Source organism: Leuciscus leuciscus, assembly GCF_965113295.1.
Source record: "Leuciscus leuciscus genome assembly, chromosome: 17".
In the NCBI taxonomy this organism is placed as follows: Eukaryota; Metazoa; Chordata; class Actinopteri; order Cypriniformes; family Leuciscidae; genus Leuciscus; species Leuciscus leuciscus.
Window position 1 is genome coordinate 13,610,358 of NC_138741.1, and position 16,407 is coordinate 13,626,764.

The 16,407-nt window shown below is 37.4% G+C and overlaps 2 protein-coding genes across 4 annotated transcripts in view; both read left to right on the plus strand.

The window, feature by feature from the left end:
- Positions 1–12,921, plus strand: part of itsn2b (intersectin 2b) — a 31,248-nt gene extending 18,327 nt beyond the window's left edge. The window contains exons 17-39 of one of the 2 annotated variants that reach the window (XM_082142596.1): positions 946–1,082; positions 1,174–1,931; positions 2,031–2,155; positions 2,371–2,528; positions 2,968–3,058; positions 3,151–3,347; positions 3,646–3,689; positions 4,070–4,236; positions 4,321–4,366; positions 4,459–4,580; positions 4,821–4,917; positions 5,002–5,196; positions 7,652–7,773; positions 8,415–8,521; positions 8,598–8,781; positions 8,965–9,063; positions 9,180–9,347; positions 10,035–10,247; positions 10,390–10,511; positions 10,793–10,875; positions 11,355–11,438; positions 11,544–11,717; positions 11,854–12,921. In XM_082142596.1, coding sequence (XP_081998722.1) covers positions 946–1,082; positions 1,174–1,931; positions 2,031–2,155; positions 2,371–2,528; positions 2,968–3,058; positions 3,151–3,347; positions 3,646–3,689; positions 4,070–4,236; positions 4,321–4,366; positions 4,459–4,580; positions 4,821–4,917; positions 5,002–5,196; positions 7,652–7,773; positions 8,415–8,521; positions 8,598–8,781; positions 8,965–9,063; positions 9,180–9,347; positions 10,035–10,247; positions 10,390–10,511; positions 10,793–10,875; positions 11,355–11,438; positions 11,544–11,717; positions 11,854–12,011 — 3,651 coding nt within the window. In that variant the 3' untranslated portion in view covers positions 12,012–12,921. The remainder of the gene's footprint in view (positions 1–945; positions 1,083–1,173; positions 1,932–2,030; positions 2,156–2,370; positions 2,529–2,967; positions 3,059–3,150; positions 3,348–3,645; positions 3,690–4,069; positions 4,237–4,320; positions 4,367–4,458; positions 4,581–4,820; positions 4,918–5,001; positions 5,197–7,651; positions 7,774–8,414; positions 8,522–8,597; positions 8,782–8,964; positions 9,064–9,179; positions 9,348–10,034; positions 10,248–10,389; positions 10,512–10,792; positions 10,876–11,354; positions 11,439–11,543; positions 11,718–11,853) is intronic. The other variant, XM_082142597.1, reaches the window with a different exon arrangement.
- Positions 12,922–13,678: 757 nt separating this feature from the next.
- pfn4 (profilin family member 4) overlaps positions 13,679–16,407 on the plus strand; it is a 28,099-nt gene continuing 25,370 nt past the window's right edge. The window contains exons 1-3 of one of the 2 annotated variants that reach the window (XM_082142620.1): positions 13,679–13,987; positions 14,110–14,244; positions 16,278–16,383. In XM_082142620.1, the coding sequence (XP_081998746.1) occupies positions 13,874–13,987; positions 14,110–14,244; positions 16,278–16,383 (355 nt within the window). In that variant the 5' untranslated portion in view covers positions 13,679–13,873. The remainder of the gene's footprint in view (positions 13,988–14,109; positions 14,245–16,277; positions 16,384–16,407) is intronic. The other variant, XM_082142619.1, reaches the window with a different exon arrangement.

Genomic DNA, 16,407 nt, shown 5'->3' on the forward strand with positions numbered 1-16,407 from the left:
CATATTGTGACTCATTTCTTAGTGAAACAGAAATAATATATTTGGGTTTTTATACATCAGAATCAAACTGAATAGAAACATGTTATATGATTAACAATGTTTTCTGTCAATGTGATCTTGGTTATATTGGAAGTCATTTCAGAGGTAGAGAAATATTTTGATGAATTGTGTACATTAGGACTAGTAATATTTATTAAAAAGTGTCAGTTTGTCATTTTATTATCATTGTGATACTACTTTATAGATTTTGTTAATATTTAGCTTTTTTGCATTTGTGTTTATTTTTTCAAATGTTTGTATAGTTTTTATTTATTTGATTTCAGTTTTACTTTTTTTAGTACATTAAAAGTTAAACTAAATGAGAATGATAAATATTTCCTTGACAGCTAGCTGAAATAAGTTTCTCTCTTTTTATATTTATTTTAGTTAACTTTTTTTAGTAACAGAAATGGTTTTTGTATGGTTTTTGTTTTTGTAGGTAACTATAATAACAACCCTGTTTTGGAGTAAATTCTGGCTTTAAAGTCAGTGTGAATACATGTCAAATTCCCCTAAAATCCTTCAATTGTAACGTACCTCTGATTGAAACAGGATATTTATACAAATTTAATTGGAACATGAAAATTTGAAATTGCATACCTGAATGGAGCCAGACATGTATGCAAGTGCCTAAATAACTATTTGGCTATTGGTTAATATTATTTTATGGTCTAAATGACGTCAGCAAAAAGGGAATGTAATTTCAGACGAAAACCATCTTGTTTTTATTATAGATTATGAATACAAAAAATATGCTAATGTGTACCAATAAATGAAACCTGGTACCAGTGTTAAGTTGGGTATATTTTGATTTAATTTTAACTTTAAGGACTTTTTGGCTCTCTGTTACACGAATTGTGTCTGAATTGAGTTCAGCGTGTCATAATCTTGTGGTTTGTTTATCAGGATCTCCGAGAGAGCCAGAGGATGCAAGAGTCTGCTTTGGAAAAACTTCGCAACATTAAGGAAGAAAAGATTCGAGAGCTAAAGAAACGCAAGCAGGAGGAACTGGAAAAGAAGAGGAGAGAAGAGGAAGAGCAGAAGTAAGAAATTCTTTCCCATAGTACACTCGCACTTACAGAGCCTTTTAAAAGCATTCAGGATTTCACAGGCAAAATTTCTTTCCTAATGCAGACGCATCAAACTGGAGAAGGAGCGGCAGTGGCAGGAGAAACTGCGGCGTGATGAGGAGGAGAAACAGAGGAAAATACAGGAGGAGAGAGATGCCAAACTTCGTGAGGAGGAGGAGAGGGAGAGACAAGCTCGTTTACAGGCTGCTAAAGAACAAGCGGAACGAGAGCGCAAGGCCCGGGAGGAGGAGGAAGAAAGGAGAGAACAAGAGAGACAGAGATTTGAGGAGAAAAGGAGGCAGGAGGAAGAGGAGGATCGCAGGCGGCGAGATGAAGAAAGGAGGAAACTGGAGGAGGAGAGGAGAAAACTGGAGGAAGAAAGAAAAAAACTGGAGGAGGAGAGAAGACGGCAGGAAGAGTTGAGATTGGAGGAGGAGGAGAGGAAGCGCGAGGAGCGGAAAAGGGCAGAGGAGGAGAGGAAGATGAAAGAGGAGGAGAGACGAGAAGAGGAAAGAAGAAGGGAACGTGAGGAGGAGGAGAGGAGGCGACATCGTGCACAGGAGGCTGCCATGAGAGATGCAGAGGAGAGGAAGAGACTAGAAGAGGAGAGAAAGAGAAAAGAGGAAGACCGGAAAAGGCAGGAAGAGGAAGACAGGAGGCGTCGGGAGGAGGAGCAAAAGAAACAGGATGAGGAGAGGAAGAGGAAACAGCAGGAGGAAGAAGCCGCAGCTGCGAGGCTGAGAGACGATGAACAGAACAAGAAGACCACTGTCAAATCAGACATTGTTGCTGCTCTTCTGCGTGGCCTGGAGGAGAGGAAGGGTAAGAAAAAAAAATGTGCACCATGAGTTTTAAAATCAACTAGCGTGGCTAGTCGAGTCATCTCTGATGTGATTGGAATGAATGTCCTCATGATTTCAGGCAGCAAACATCCTCTTGGCACACAGCACAGAAGATCAGCAGCATTGACGACATATAAAGCCCTCTACCCCTTCACTGCCAGAAACGATGATGAGCTCTCCTTTGAAAGCGATGACCTAATTGAGGTCAGTTTGACAGAAGAAAAGTTTATTTTTATTTTTATGTGTGTTTAAGTGCATTGGTTAAAGGGTGTGGTAAAGTGCTTGCAGGAGAGGTGTGTCTTCAGCTGCTCCTTGAATGATGTATGGTCTCAGCAGTTCGGGTGGAGGTTGCTTTGAAACTGCTTGATGTTCACAGCATAAGAGTCAGAGTTTGTTCAGCAGGATTTGTGTTTGTTTAGGTGGATGAGAGCTTAGAGCGAGAGCAGGGCTGGCTGTACGGCAGTCGGCAAGGGAAGATGGGCTGGTTCCCTGAGAGCTATGTGGAGAAGCAGGCCAAATCTGAGGCTCCGGTCGTGGCCAAACAAGCCCTGAAGCCACAAGTCTCCATTTCTGTCAGGTGCGGTCTCCAATCTGAATACCTCACATTTTTCGAATGCTTAATTTACTGTACACCTGTAGCACAATAATTTCTACAGACTTTTCCCAATGTACACTCACAGACAAAGTGCATGTGCCTACAGAACCATCACAGAAAACATTCACAGCTACAAACTGCATGCCTTTCATATGAAAGAGGCAAAATTCATTTGTTGTACAAGACCTGTTCACACCAAGTCTGAAAGTATAAAATATTACCAAACAATTTTTCACAAAGCCATATTTTTGCTATTTTGATTAAAAAAATGGAAGCCAAAAAAATAAAACCTAATTTAAAAAACATCAGTTTAAATAAGGACTTTGTGTGAAATATTTCATAGAGATGCACTGTTTAATTTCAAAGTCTTGTTGAGCATGACAGTAGAACGTGGAATTTTCTAAAACACCTTCTTCACCAGTAAACTGAGTGACGGACAGAGTGGATCGCGGCTGAACTCCGCTTTCACCCCAACCCATGCCACAGGCTCTGCCTCTTCCAACCATGGACAGGTATGCAGGATTCCTTGAGAATTACCACATAGTGTTTATGTAAGCTACAACTTCCTTGTGGAATGCAATGACATTTTGCTGTGTGTTTTCAGGTGGTGGGGAATGTGCAAGCTCAGGCTCTGTGCTCTTGGACTGCAAAGACGGACAGCCATCTCAACTTCTCCAAAAATGATGTGATCACAGTTCTGGAGCAGCAGGAGAACTGGTGGCTGGGAGAACTCAGTGGGGTTAAGGGGTGGTTCCCCAAAACCTATGTTACAGTGCTGAGCGGCAGTGACGCACAAGCAGAGTAAATACACACACCATTCTAAAGTGGTTGTGATGTTGCTACTTTTTTTTTTTTTTGACATAATAGAGGGGTGTGTAGCTGTGAGTGTTACGTGTACTTTGTCTGTGGAAAGTGTCAATGTGAATGTTGTTTTCAAACTTTGCATAATAAAACTCACCAGTGTCCTGAGGTGCCAGTCTTCCTGCAAAGACCATGTTTCCATGTCTTTCCATGTTTTTCGCTTTCACTGTTTGACACTGAAACACTATTTGGTAATCTTGTTTGGTTCTTGATGTTTTTTTTGTTTGTTTTTTCATAGTTCTACTGATGGATCTGATTCAGCAGAGGGGTCCAACTATGAAGGTAATCCCCCCCCCCCCCCCCCCCAAAAGAATAGCATTCATTTGAAATCAAAATCTTTTTTAAAATTATAAATGTTCTGTTATTTTTGAGCAATTTAATGCATCTTTGCTGAAAAATATTAATTTATTTAAATATAAATAAATAAAAATCACTGACCCCAAATGGTGTTGTATGTGTGCAATTATTTATCTAGTAATTCGTTTTTAACGTGGCTAAACATTTCTTGTGGGCAGCCCAAATATTCATTTCCTGAGAGAGTTGTCTAGTATGTTTTGTGTCTGTTATGCCTGTGAATGTGGACATATTATATATGGACATCAGCATTGTCCTTCAGTCCTGAGTTTCTGTGAACCATGTTTGTATGTTGATCCCGTCATCAGAATACGTGGCGCTGTACACTTACGAGAGCCCCGAGCCTGGAGACCTGACCTTCACTGAGGGAGACACCGTCCTGGTATCAGAGAGAGAAGGGGAGTGGTGGAGAGGCAGCATCGGAGACAGATCAGGAGTCTTCCCCTCCAATTACGTCAAGCCAAAGGAGACTGATGTAATTTAATATTTATATTCAGGGATACTGGCATTTATACATGTTGTTTGTTGTGATATAACGTTTATTTTATTTTATCATTAGACTTCAAGTCTCTCTGGTAAACCTGGAATGCTGGTGAAGAAACCAGGTGAGTGACAGTGTAACGTTCTATAACAGCATTAAAATCATAGTAATTCATTTATAGTTATCTAAACCTATAGCATGCTATTTTGTTTGTAGAAGTGGCCCAGGTGACCACTGCACACACTGCTGCGGGAGCAGAGCAGTTAAATCTTTCTCCAGGCCAGCTCATCCTCATCCTCACCAAGAACCCCTCCGGCTGGTGGCTCGGGGAACTGCAGGTGAGTGAGCCGTTTATGCACAAAGACTTTAAATTAGTAATTTTCCACACTTTTGAAATCCACTTACATTAATCAAGGTACTAAAATCGCAGTTTAAGTCATTTTATAGACATCTAAAATGTATTTCCATAATATGTCCCCAACTGGATAATTGTCATTTTTTTCCCAGGTATTTTGCAAACAAAATAATAAAAAAATGACTTTGATAGACAGCTGAAAATTGTCTCTCTGTCTCTTCAGGCCAGGGGGAAGAAGCGTCAGAAGGGCTGGTTCCCTGCTTCGCATGTCAAGCTCTTGGGCTCAAACAGCGGCAAATCTACACCTGCATCTGCTGCTAGTGAGAAACAGCACAAATATCCAGGGTTGATTTATTTCTCTGTGTATCTCTCCTTATAGCTCTCTCTGTCCTTCCTCTCTCTAGTCGGCCAAGTCATCGCCATATACGACTACACCGCAGCGAATGAGGACGAGCTAAGCTTCTCGAAGTGTCAAATTATCAATGTGCTGGACAAAAGCGATCCTGATTGGTGGAAAGGAGAACTCAATGGGGTCACAGGCTTGATTCCTACCAACTATGTGAAATTGACCACCTCAGAATCTGACCCCAGTCAGCAGTGTAAGTAGAGACCCATAAACAGACTTAACTTTGGTTCTGTTTTTGAATTATTATGCGAGCTTTTGATTGCCTTAACCGCTTCTTTTGAAAGTTAACTTGGGTTCAGATTATAAAAAAATATATATTGTTGCAGGTTATGCTGCTTGTACTGTATTTATGACAGTGTACTACAGTTTTATTTTATTTTTATCACAATGACATTTTTAAACACTTTATAATTTAGTGTATTTATCAATACCTAGTGTTATTTTATGGTGCCTTTTTGGTTCATTTTATTTTTGGGGGTTATAGTAGAAAGTGTTTGTTCCAGTCATTTACAGGTGTACATGTATCTAATGTTAGATTTTTCTTTTCCCTTCTCCAAAATTAGCTACATTCATTTGTCACACATTCTTTTCCCCTTTTTTCTTCTCATTTGTGTCCTCTTCTGTAGGGTGGTAACACCTTTCCCTCCCTTCGCCCATGAGAGACCCACTATCCCCCTCTCACAGTGGAGGTGGTCTTGCTGAAACCACCATTTACTCACCCAATCACCCTCCTTTATCTCTCCTTACCCATCTCATTTGTTTAAACTAAAACAAGGCTTCTCATTCAATTGACTGGTAGTCTGGACCGATCCTAACCTATTAGTAGAGGGATAGTGAGTCTTTCTGTGGTGTTCATTTTTTGAGTTTTCTTAAATTTTAATTTGCTTTAAAATTTCTTATGTTTGGCAGCTTAATTTATAAGATGGGACTTCACAGTAAATCTGTTGCACCTCAGTCATTTTAAGGGATGCTACATTTTTAAGGGATGTTACAGTGTCGAACTGCCTCTGTATGTCATCGCAATCAAACTTATGTTACATTTTGCATACATTCTGGTTATTATACATCTTTTAACTTGGTATTATTGATCTCTGGCTATTGAAGGCACTTTGACATTTTAAAGAACAAAGAACTGTCACTTTTTTGAGGCAGTTTCACCTTGAATCTTTAGATGGTTTCCACTCTTTTTCTTCAATTTTATTTGTATTTAGTTTGTTTGAAATCAATGTAAAAACTAAGACAACTTGTATTACTGTCTGTGATGTATTTAGTGGTATAGATTATAGTTATGCTGCTGCTGCTATTTTAAGCACAATGCTTTCGCCTTAGGTGGTATTGTTACATATTTACTGCGTTTTATGCCTTGTTTGTGCATGAATCGCTTCTGTATAAACAGATTTGTTAATATTATACAGGAAGCTATGCAAGTAGTGGTAAAACTGTGGACGAATGTTTGCCTTAATATCATTTTATTGGATGTTGTTAATAATCATTCAAATATCTCAAATACTTTGGGTTTTGTACTTATTTGATTTGAAGAAATCTAGAAATTAAAGTCTTTTGAAAAAATAAACGTCGTCCCTTTTAATTTTTGTAATATAAGAGTTCAGTGCCAATGTAAAAAAAATAAACATACTTCCAGATACACATTTAAAAAACAAAACAAAAACAACATAGCCCATAAATATTCCAACTTGTATCATCTATAGTAAAATATAGACATGTATTGATCTTATTTTTTTTATCATTATTAATAGTTAATTAAAAAATTATAAAAAAATAAATAGACAATTTATGGAATATTGCACTGTTTATTATAAATGATTTTTCCGTGCACATCATTATTATTATGATTATTTAGTTCATGTGCCCTCCATAATCTTTAATCAAAATGACTTGCAAAATAATGCAATCTCTCTTCTCTCTGATGATGCGAGGGCAGGACAACCTGTCACTCACGTGAGATCACAGCAATAGCAAACCACAACCATTCAATGATCCAATCAATGGAAAAATCAAGTCCTGACCTACATTTTTCTTTCTTGTTCGAGAAGCCATTTCACTCAGATATGTCACAATAGGGAAGAAATGACTTATGCATCTTCCATTTTGTGTAGACCTGAATGATCAACAAATTAAACGTTTTGAGGAAACATAAAAGAAAATGGCTATATTATCTCATATGAAACCCCCTCCATGAATTTCTGGGGACTTACTGACAGAATTAATCTTGCTAATCTTCACTGCCATCTAGTTATGGTTATCCTGCTGTTGTATTATGGGTGTAAACAGAATGAATAATCCTGCATGCTTGCAATATTCATCACAGTAAATGAGCAGGTTTACTAAGAACAGCTCAAGAAAATGAGTGATCATTCAGGGGGTAAACTGCTGTTTTTGCGGCTATGGGATGTGAATGATGAAGACACCATGGATGGTCAAACGGACAGACCACCAGCAGGTAAGGATTCATTCGGGAGCAGTTTGGAGTGTCATTAATACACTGCGACTGACATTATTCTTCTTGGTTTTGAGTGTGTTTGGAGTAAGACTGTTGAAGGATCTCATGGAGCCTCCAATTTGTGTGTTTTGTTGTGTTTATGGGCTTCAAGTGTCTGGGTGAGTTCACCTGTACGGTTTTCTTGTAGGGTGTGCTGACCAGACCACTTGGGATTCAACGAGCCCGCAGGAGAGGAAACGGCAAGGTTACATCCATGAGCTCATTGAAACTGAAGAGAAATACATAGAAGACCTACAGCTGGTCCTAGAGGTACACAATCACAATCATCTATTTTACATTCACATTTCTTCCAAAGCAACTTCGAAATGTAAAAAAAGCAATTTACCAAAAAGGCACCGACAGTTTTAGTTTGTGCCGCAATATCAAAAAGAGTAAACCAATATGATGCAAAGCTTTATTTAACAAATATATATACAGTGCAGTAACTTTATATATATATATATATATATATATATATATATATATATATATATATATATATATATATATATATATATATATATATATATATATGTGTGTATATGTATGTTTTGATAATTTATTGAGTATATATTTTTTAAGAAAATCTATACTTATTTTATTTATTAACTAAATTAATATGAATAAAATTAAGCATTTTCTGCAGTTCATGGTCTTTCATTATGACATGATTTTTTTAAAGTAAAAAAACAAAACAAGTAGTGTAATAATAAAGTATAATAGTGTTATAATAGTGTTATAAAATGGTATTATACAAGAATTAGGTTTATTAAATAATTATTTAAAATTGCATTACTTTTTATGACTTTTTTGTGTCATATTTGATTTAAATTGGGTTTTTTTGTGTGTTGTTTTTTTGGATGATAAAATGATATTTACTTCCTTGTTCTTACTTCTTTGTCTCTTTTAAGGTCTTCCACAAGCCCATGTCTGAATCAGGCCGTCTCACTGAGGCTGAAATGAACATGATATTTGTCAACTGGAGGGAGCTTATCCAGTGCAGCTCCAAGATGCACAAGTATGTGAGGTGAACTTGAAAATATTTTTCTTCTTCCTGTGTGCAAGCGTATCATGCATGATGTGTGTATTGGCAGGGCCCTGAAGGCAAGGAAAAATTCCGGAGGAGACAAAATGCCTGTTCACATGATCGGGGACATCTTGGCCTCTGAGCTGTCACACATGCAGGCCTACATCCGCTTCTGCAGCTGCCAGCTGAATGGTGCCGCGCTGCTGCAACAGAGAACCGACCAGGAGCCAGACTTCAAAACTTTCCTTAAGGTAGCCACACATACTAAAAAGCCACTAAAATGGCTAAAAAGACAAATGTTAAAATACACATTAAATATCCGGAAAAACTTAATTTAGATTTCCCAGAGGTTATTTTCCAACTTAATAAAACCTCAATTTGAGTTTTTGGTTAAATGTACCTAGTTAATCTCACTATTTAATTTTTTTTTTCAGAAAATTGCAACAGACTACCGTTGTAAAGGAATGCCTTTGTCCAGCTTTTTACTCAAACCTATGCAACGAATCACTCGCTACCCTCTCCATATTAAAAATGTGAGTACTGTGAAAATAACGTTTTATTTTTCTACATCTCTCATCTTAGATATTGATAGTGAAAGCAAATGAATAGTTTGTTTTTAACCAATACGTGTGTGTATTTGTGTGTTCAGATGTTGGAAAGTACTCCAGAGACTCATGTGGACTATATTCAGCTGCTAGAGGCTTTGGAGAAGGCAGAGCTGCTGTGCTCTCAGGTGAACGAGGGCGTCAGGGAGAAGGAGAACTCCGACAGGCTGGAGTGGATCCAATCCCATGTGCAGTGTGAAGGCGTCATAGAGGTCAGAAAGCATGCCGTTTAGTCGTGACATTTGAAATGGTTTCTATACCATCTTTTTTTCTGATACAAGAAGTCGCAAGATCGATCATAGGCTGACGTCTGAATATACACTACCGTTCAAAAGTTTGGAGTCGGTAAGATTTTTTAATGTTTTTGAGGATGTCTCAAATGCTCAGCGAGGCTGATTTTATTTGTACAGTACAAAAAGTAATATTGTGAAATATTACTACAATTTAAAATAACTGTTTTCTGTTTTAAAATGTTTTAAAATGTCATTTATTCCTCTGATGCAAAGATGAACTTTCAGGAGCCGTTACTTCAGTGTCACATGATGGGTCAGAAATAATTCTAATATGCTGATTTGGTGCTCAAGAAACTCTTATTTTTATCTATGTTGAAACCAGTTCTGCTACTTAATATTTAAATATAGTATTAAATAAATAAAATAAAATAATTTTTGTAACATTGTAAATCTCTCTACCCTCACTTTTAAGAATTTTATATCATCCTTTCTGAATAATAATTTTTTTGAAAAGATAATAATAATCTTACTGACCCCAGACCTTTGAATGGTAGTGTAAAATATTCTGAGGGCTGATTGGCTGAAAGACTTTGCCTTAGATTTTCATATATAATGCTTTGAAGGTAGAAGTAGATTTCTTACTTTTCTGTTATGTCACTTGTCTAGAATCTGACCTTCAACTCTCTAACCAACTGCCTGGGTCCTCGTAAATTGCTGCACAGCGGGAAGGTGTTTAAGACCAAGAGCAATAAGGAGTTATACGCCTTTCTGTTCAACGACTTTCTGCTGTTTACTCAAGCTGTCAGGCAGTTCACTTCCTCAGGAACGGACAAGCTCTTCAGCCCCAAATCCAACACCCAGTACAAAATGTATAAGACGGTAGGGTTCCACTCCTCCCTATAGAGTAGTATTCTTTTTAATGTCACTCTGCAACCCACTCAAAGCGGACTTGTGACCCACTTTTGGGTTGCAACCCACCATTTGAGAAACACTGGTTTAATGTGTATATTTGTGTTCCCAGCCTGTGTTCCTCAATGAAGTTCTGGTGAAGCTTCCGTCAGATCCGTCCAGTGATGAGCCCGTCTTCCACATTTCCCACATAGATCGCGTGTACACACTGAAGACCGAGAACATTAACGAGAGGTCAGTTTCAGCGATCACTCTTTTTATCAGCCTTATCAGCAAGTCACTATTTACTGCATACATGGGATGTTTTATGAACCGTTCATGGAATGTTGTTATCGGCACACTGTACGAGAAGTGGTGGGAAAAACAACCACCTATCTCGCTACTGAAATTACACTGCAAGAGTAACTGACAGAATTGTAATGCAAATTATTGGATATGCTTCTAGGAAACTATACATGCATATATAGTTTTCATTATGCCACAAAATGTTTAACATCTGCCCAATATCCTGCTAGGACTGCATGGGTTCAGAAGATCAAAACGGCATCAGAAGGATTCCTTGAGACGGAGAAGAAAAAACGGGAAAAGACCTATCAGTGTAAAAACAATTTTTGGGAACATTAAATATGACTATTCGCTTACTACTTACACAACCGTCCAAAGGTTTGGGTAAAGTTATGTTTTTTAAGGAAATAAATACTAGCAAATGATGCAATAAATTGATCAAAAGTGACAGTAAAGACAATAAAATCAGCGTATTAGAAGGATTTCTGTTGGAAAGTAATGGCTGCTGAAAATTCGGCTTTGCCTTCAGAAGAATAAATTACATTTTAAGATATAATCAAATAGAAATGTTCTTTTAAATGATATTTTTTTTCACAATATTACTGTTTTTTTTTTTACTGTGTTTTTGATCAAATAAATGCAACCTTGGTGAGCATGAAACTTCTTTCAAAAACACTAAAGAAACCTCACTGACCTCAAATTTTTTGAACGGTAGTGTATGTCATGGTCTTTAAAATGTAAACAATAATTACTATAGGTTGCCCAAGTTCATGTTTTTATTCTTTTTTACAGCTCGATCAATGAAGGCAAGTGGAATTGGCCGCCTGCTTGTCACCATCTTGGAGGCAACGGAGCTAAAATCCTCCAAATCAAATGGTGATTTCATTTTTAAAAAATGCAATATCTTCCCAATAAATGCATTAATGTTCCATAACATCTTATAGTATATTAATAATTTTTGTATTTGTGTTTTTTTTTTAGGAAAGAGTAATTCATATTGTGAAGTGACCATGGGTTCTCAAGGCTTCACTTCCCGAACCATCAATGACACTTCCAACCCCAAGTGGAACTTCAATTGTCAGTTTCACATTAAAGATCTGTATCAAGATGTCCTTTGCATTACGATATATGAGAGGGAGCAATTTTTACCAGATGGTCAGTATAAAAATAGCAAGTATAAGACTGTTTCCAAATTGAATTAGTCTTAAACAGATCTCTCTTAATATTTTAACATGTATAATTACACTTTCCCTAAACTGTCATTGTTCCATTTGTCTTTCTCCCTCTGTAGATTTCTTAGGTCGCACTGAGGTTCCTGTAGCCACTATTAAGAAAGAGCTTGAGAATAAAGGTCCGTCCACCAGGAGGCTGCTGCTTCACGAAGTTCCCACTGGAGAGGTTTGGGTTCGGCTTGACCTGCAGCTGTTTGACCACAAAGCCCCCAAATGACGAGAGAAAATAACCCTTCAAAACGGCATTTCAAGCACAGCGTCTCACCACTAACTCGAAATCTTTAAGACTGACCTTTGCCTTAAGATGTTCTCTACTTCTGTGGAACATACTAATGAATATGTGATGATGGGGAAGACAAGTTACCCTTCACAACTTTGCCAAGTTTTGCTTTTTATCAAGTGACATAGGAATGAATAGGAAAATTTGGGGATTTTTGATTGTTTATTTAGTTTGTTTTATTGCCTAAATAATAATTTACCACTGGATGCAGAGATATCTCAGGACCTATATTTTTGCTTCAAATATACTGTCTTTTATTGCTGTATTGAAAGCTATATTTGTTATAATCGTAATTTGCCTAGATATAAAGTTAATGAGAACTTTTTTTTTTAAACTTGAACTTTCTCATCAGGAACACGTAACCAAGTGGTGTTGTTTTAATTCATTATCTGTCTGCCTTACCTGCCAATTCTTCCATTTAACTTCACCGTTATAGAATTAATTTGCACCAGAAAATGTATCCTCTTTAAAATCTTATAACGGCTTATTTGTCTGTGTAACAAGAAAGGAACTTATTTTGCAGAGCTTACTAGTTTTTAATTTACGAAGGTACAAATGAGGTGATTAACAAGGGATGATTGGTTAAAGTTCTAATAACTGTTGATTTTTGTGTGCTTGACTGAGTTTTATTTATGTTAATTTATGCGTCTTGGACTATCTGCACATTTTACGCTGCCCAGTATATCTGGATTGCCATAAAGCATTCAGATTAGGTCTTAATATTGTATATTTTTGCTGAGTTGAAGTAGTATGAATGTTCACTCAAAAGACTGAGTCACTGAGTTTGTCTTTTAGGTTTATTTGTTTTAGTTTTAAATACACATGTAATAAAGTTTGTTGAATATTCTGCAAATGTTTTTTTTTTTTTTTTTTTACTCCGTTTTTCCTTTCTCTCTCTTTCTAGGTTTTGTTCTTCATTGTAGCCAAGTATTCGTTTTGGAGGGTAAAAGCTCTAGTATTGTATTGCACGAAAGGCCTCTAAGCACAAATATGCAAAAAAAAAATTATACAAAAATATCAGGTTTCAGATGCAAATAAAAAAATTTTATACAAAAATTGTAAAGAATACTGGATGATATTGTGTTCAAAACAGATGAAATAATTTATCAACTTTAAAGCAACACCAAAGCACTTTTCCTCTTCGGTCCCCCTACAGGTTGGTAGCGGAATTGTCCATTACTGCTGTCGTAAATAATTTAGCTTACCGCAGCCTACCGTCGCACGCACGCTATTTGTTTATCCAGCACCGGCTTTGGAAATAACGATGTCCACAGACAAGGTAGAGTATGTTGCATGATTTTATGAAAGAATGGCTATTATTTATATAGGCTCCACCTGTCGGCTACATAGGTCGGCTATAGTAACGCTTGCCGTAAAGCAAGTCAAATTTGTAGTTTCTTTTGTCTTTTTCGAACTACAGATCACCAACCCTATCCAAGGTGCTTCTCACCCATAGACAGTATTCTCACCCTATCGGTGAAACTTGCATAGTGCCGGTAGAGGGTAGCAGATGGTTCACCCTGTTATATACGAGTATACGAGTTGATGAACCACTGAAACGATTTTGGAAACATTATTTTAAGGTACAAAATAATCTTTGGTGTTGCTTCAAGAGCATTTTTTTATTTTTTTTATTTTTTACTTTATAAAATACATGTTCAAACGCCCACTTATGAATATTAATTAGGGATCGCGAATGTTTCTTGGTAACCTTGGAGCTTCAGTCAGACGGTTGTTAAGGGCGACCTAACCTCTGAGTTTTCGACATATATCTAACAAAATTTTGAAGTAATTTGAATATGAACCCATTTCCAAAGTTATTAGAAGAGGGTCTCATTAACACGAAACATGTAGAGGGTGCAGTGATATTTGTGGCTAAAACAGGCGACGTAACGGCTGCGTCCAATTTTACAGTAAGTTTACTGCAAGTCTGGGCAGCATTCCTTACAGATAAACATGTTATTTTAAGTTTTATCTATAATATTTGTTCAGGACAAATTGGCCATAGTTGAATCAGTTTAATGTCTTCAAACAGGTCTGTCCAGAACAAACACAGATGTGGATAGACTCGTTCAAACACTTGGATGTAACGAGGCAGAGAGGACTCAACTTCAGGAACAAGTTCTACACCTGCGTGCGTGCTGACAAACACTCGATATATACAAAATGTGTAAGTAACACACTATATGTGTTAATTTAACCTGCTCAAAATATACAAAATGCTGTCTCCGGACAGTAACAACTCCAGTTTCACAATTCTTTACTTTACAACCCTCAAAAAACATAAAAGTAACTTTAATTTGGAAATTAACAATAGGTATGTATAATTAAAAAAATAATATCTTGAAGGTAGGGTAGGCAAAAAATAATATATATTAATACTTTTTGTTAAACTGGTTAAAAGTCTATTCACATCCTGATTGCAATCAATAATAGAAGTGGTCTAAATATTAAAACATATCTTATGTGGAAGTCTCAGGACCAAAAATTGTTTGTCCAATCATTGCATTCGGTCTGAATACTATGTCCTGTCAACATGTATTTCCATACCTAAGTCATCAGCGCCTGCTATGCAGAGTTGTAGACAAGACCATCCCGAATGCCACAAACCGCCTTTTACAGTTCCTCCTGAGGCTACGTCTACATTAAACCGGATACATTTGAAAATGGTGTTTTTATTTCAAAACGCTCTGTCCACATTAGCGTTTCCAAGCGTTTTCCTAAAGTTTATCATCCACACTAAAATGACGGAAAATGCTCAATTCACCTTACTGCGCATGCGTAAAACCTCATAAAAGCTCAGTGAGTGAGATGATACCAGGCGGGTAATCCATCGACCGGAAGTTGAAGCCGGCCGTGTGCCGCCATCTTGTAGCAGAACTTCACTTGCGTTAGCATTCCATTGACTCCCATTCATTTTGGCGTCACTTTGACAGCGAATAACTTTACATCTGAGGCGTTTAAAGACTCCATTTGCCCATTATTTATTTCTAAAGAAACATGACGATGTATAATGGGTTCCATTACCTTCTATGTTACATTATGGCCCTGTAGAAACAGTTTTTGTAAAAATAGGCTAACGATTGCGTCATAACCACCCGACTCTGTCGCACAGTGGAGAAATTACCGTACAGACAGGAGGAGAAGCTCGCAGGCAATCGGGAGGATGTCAAGGGAGAAGCCCATAGATATATTATACTGTCAAAATAATTAATCAGAATACTTACTCCTGCTCACTCACGCCAAAGAACTCTTTGCTCAAACTCGCTGTCTCTGCAAGATTAACGTTGGCAGTTTGCACGCACAGCTACTAGAATATTTACATCTGTCAGACAGGTTGCTCACGTCATCAAGCTTAGTTTGAGTCTGCGCGTCAGGAACGGAAGTGCTAAAAAATCGCTAAAAACGGGCTTCTCTTGTCTCAAAAGTTCCAATGAGATGGCTCTGTCCACTTATTATACTGTCTATGGATGATACAGACGAAACAAGACAATCAAATTCTCATGTTATTTTTCTGGCAGGATAATTTTATTTAGCTAAATATCTCACCCTTCACTGATGCGTCCAGGTCGCACTCAGTCAACATTATATGTTTGGTCTAAAGAAAACGCAACTGCTCTCATGTTTTGCCGCAGGACAGCAATTGCGAGTAAATTTGTGATATGAAGAGGGTACAAAGTAACATATCTTTTTAACGACAGCGTGAAAGTGAATAGCACATTACAGGCACAATAGCGGTATAAACACATATCTATCGGTTCAATATGCGTCACATGGTTAAACATGCGGTATTGTTTTCAAATGCCTCAGTTTTCACAGACCATGCTACAACGCGAAAACAGCGTTTTAAAATCTTGTTTTAACGCAAGCTTATACTGCGTTCACACCATGTTGTCAGCAAAATTAAGAGATGGCAACCCGTGACGTTCTGCCTGGAACTGTTCACGTCCTCAGACTGCTCACTCATGTCTTTTAGAGGAGGCATGGCTTTTGGGAGCACTCTGAAGAAAGGGTGGAATCTGATGCTTTCAAAGCTAGCTTGCTATTGCAAGCTTTTCCGAAATTACCTACCCTACCTTTAATAAATCCAGAGAAAAACAAAAAAAACATGCATTTGTTATTGCCCCTTAAGTGCAGATGAATTGTATATAACCACATCAACACTTTTTCATTCACTGATTTTTCTTTATTGTCTTTGTTTAGGAAGGACATGGCCTGATATTGGTGAGAACTGCACTGTATGTGATTGTTGCCACGTACTCACAGAGCATGTATCCAAGTATCTGTGTGGAAGCAGTTGAGAAACTAGGTAAGCTAAAATCCTAACCAAAAG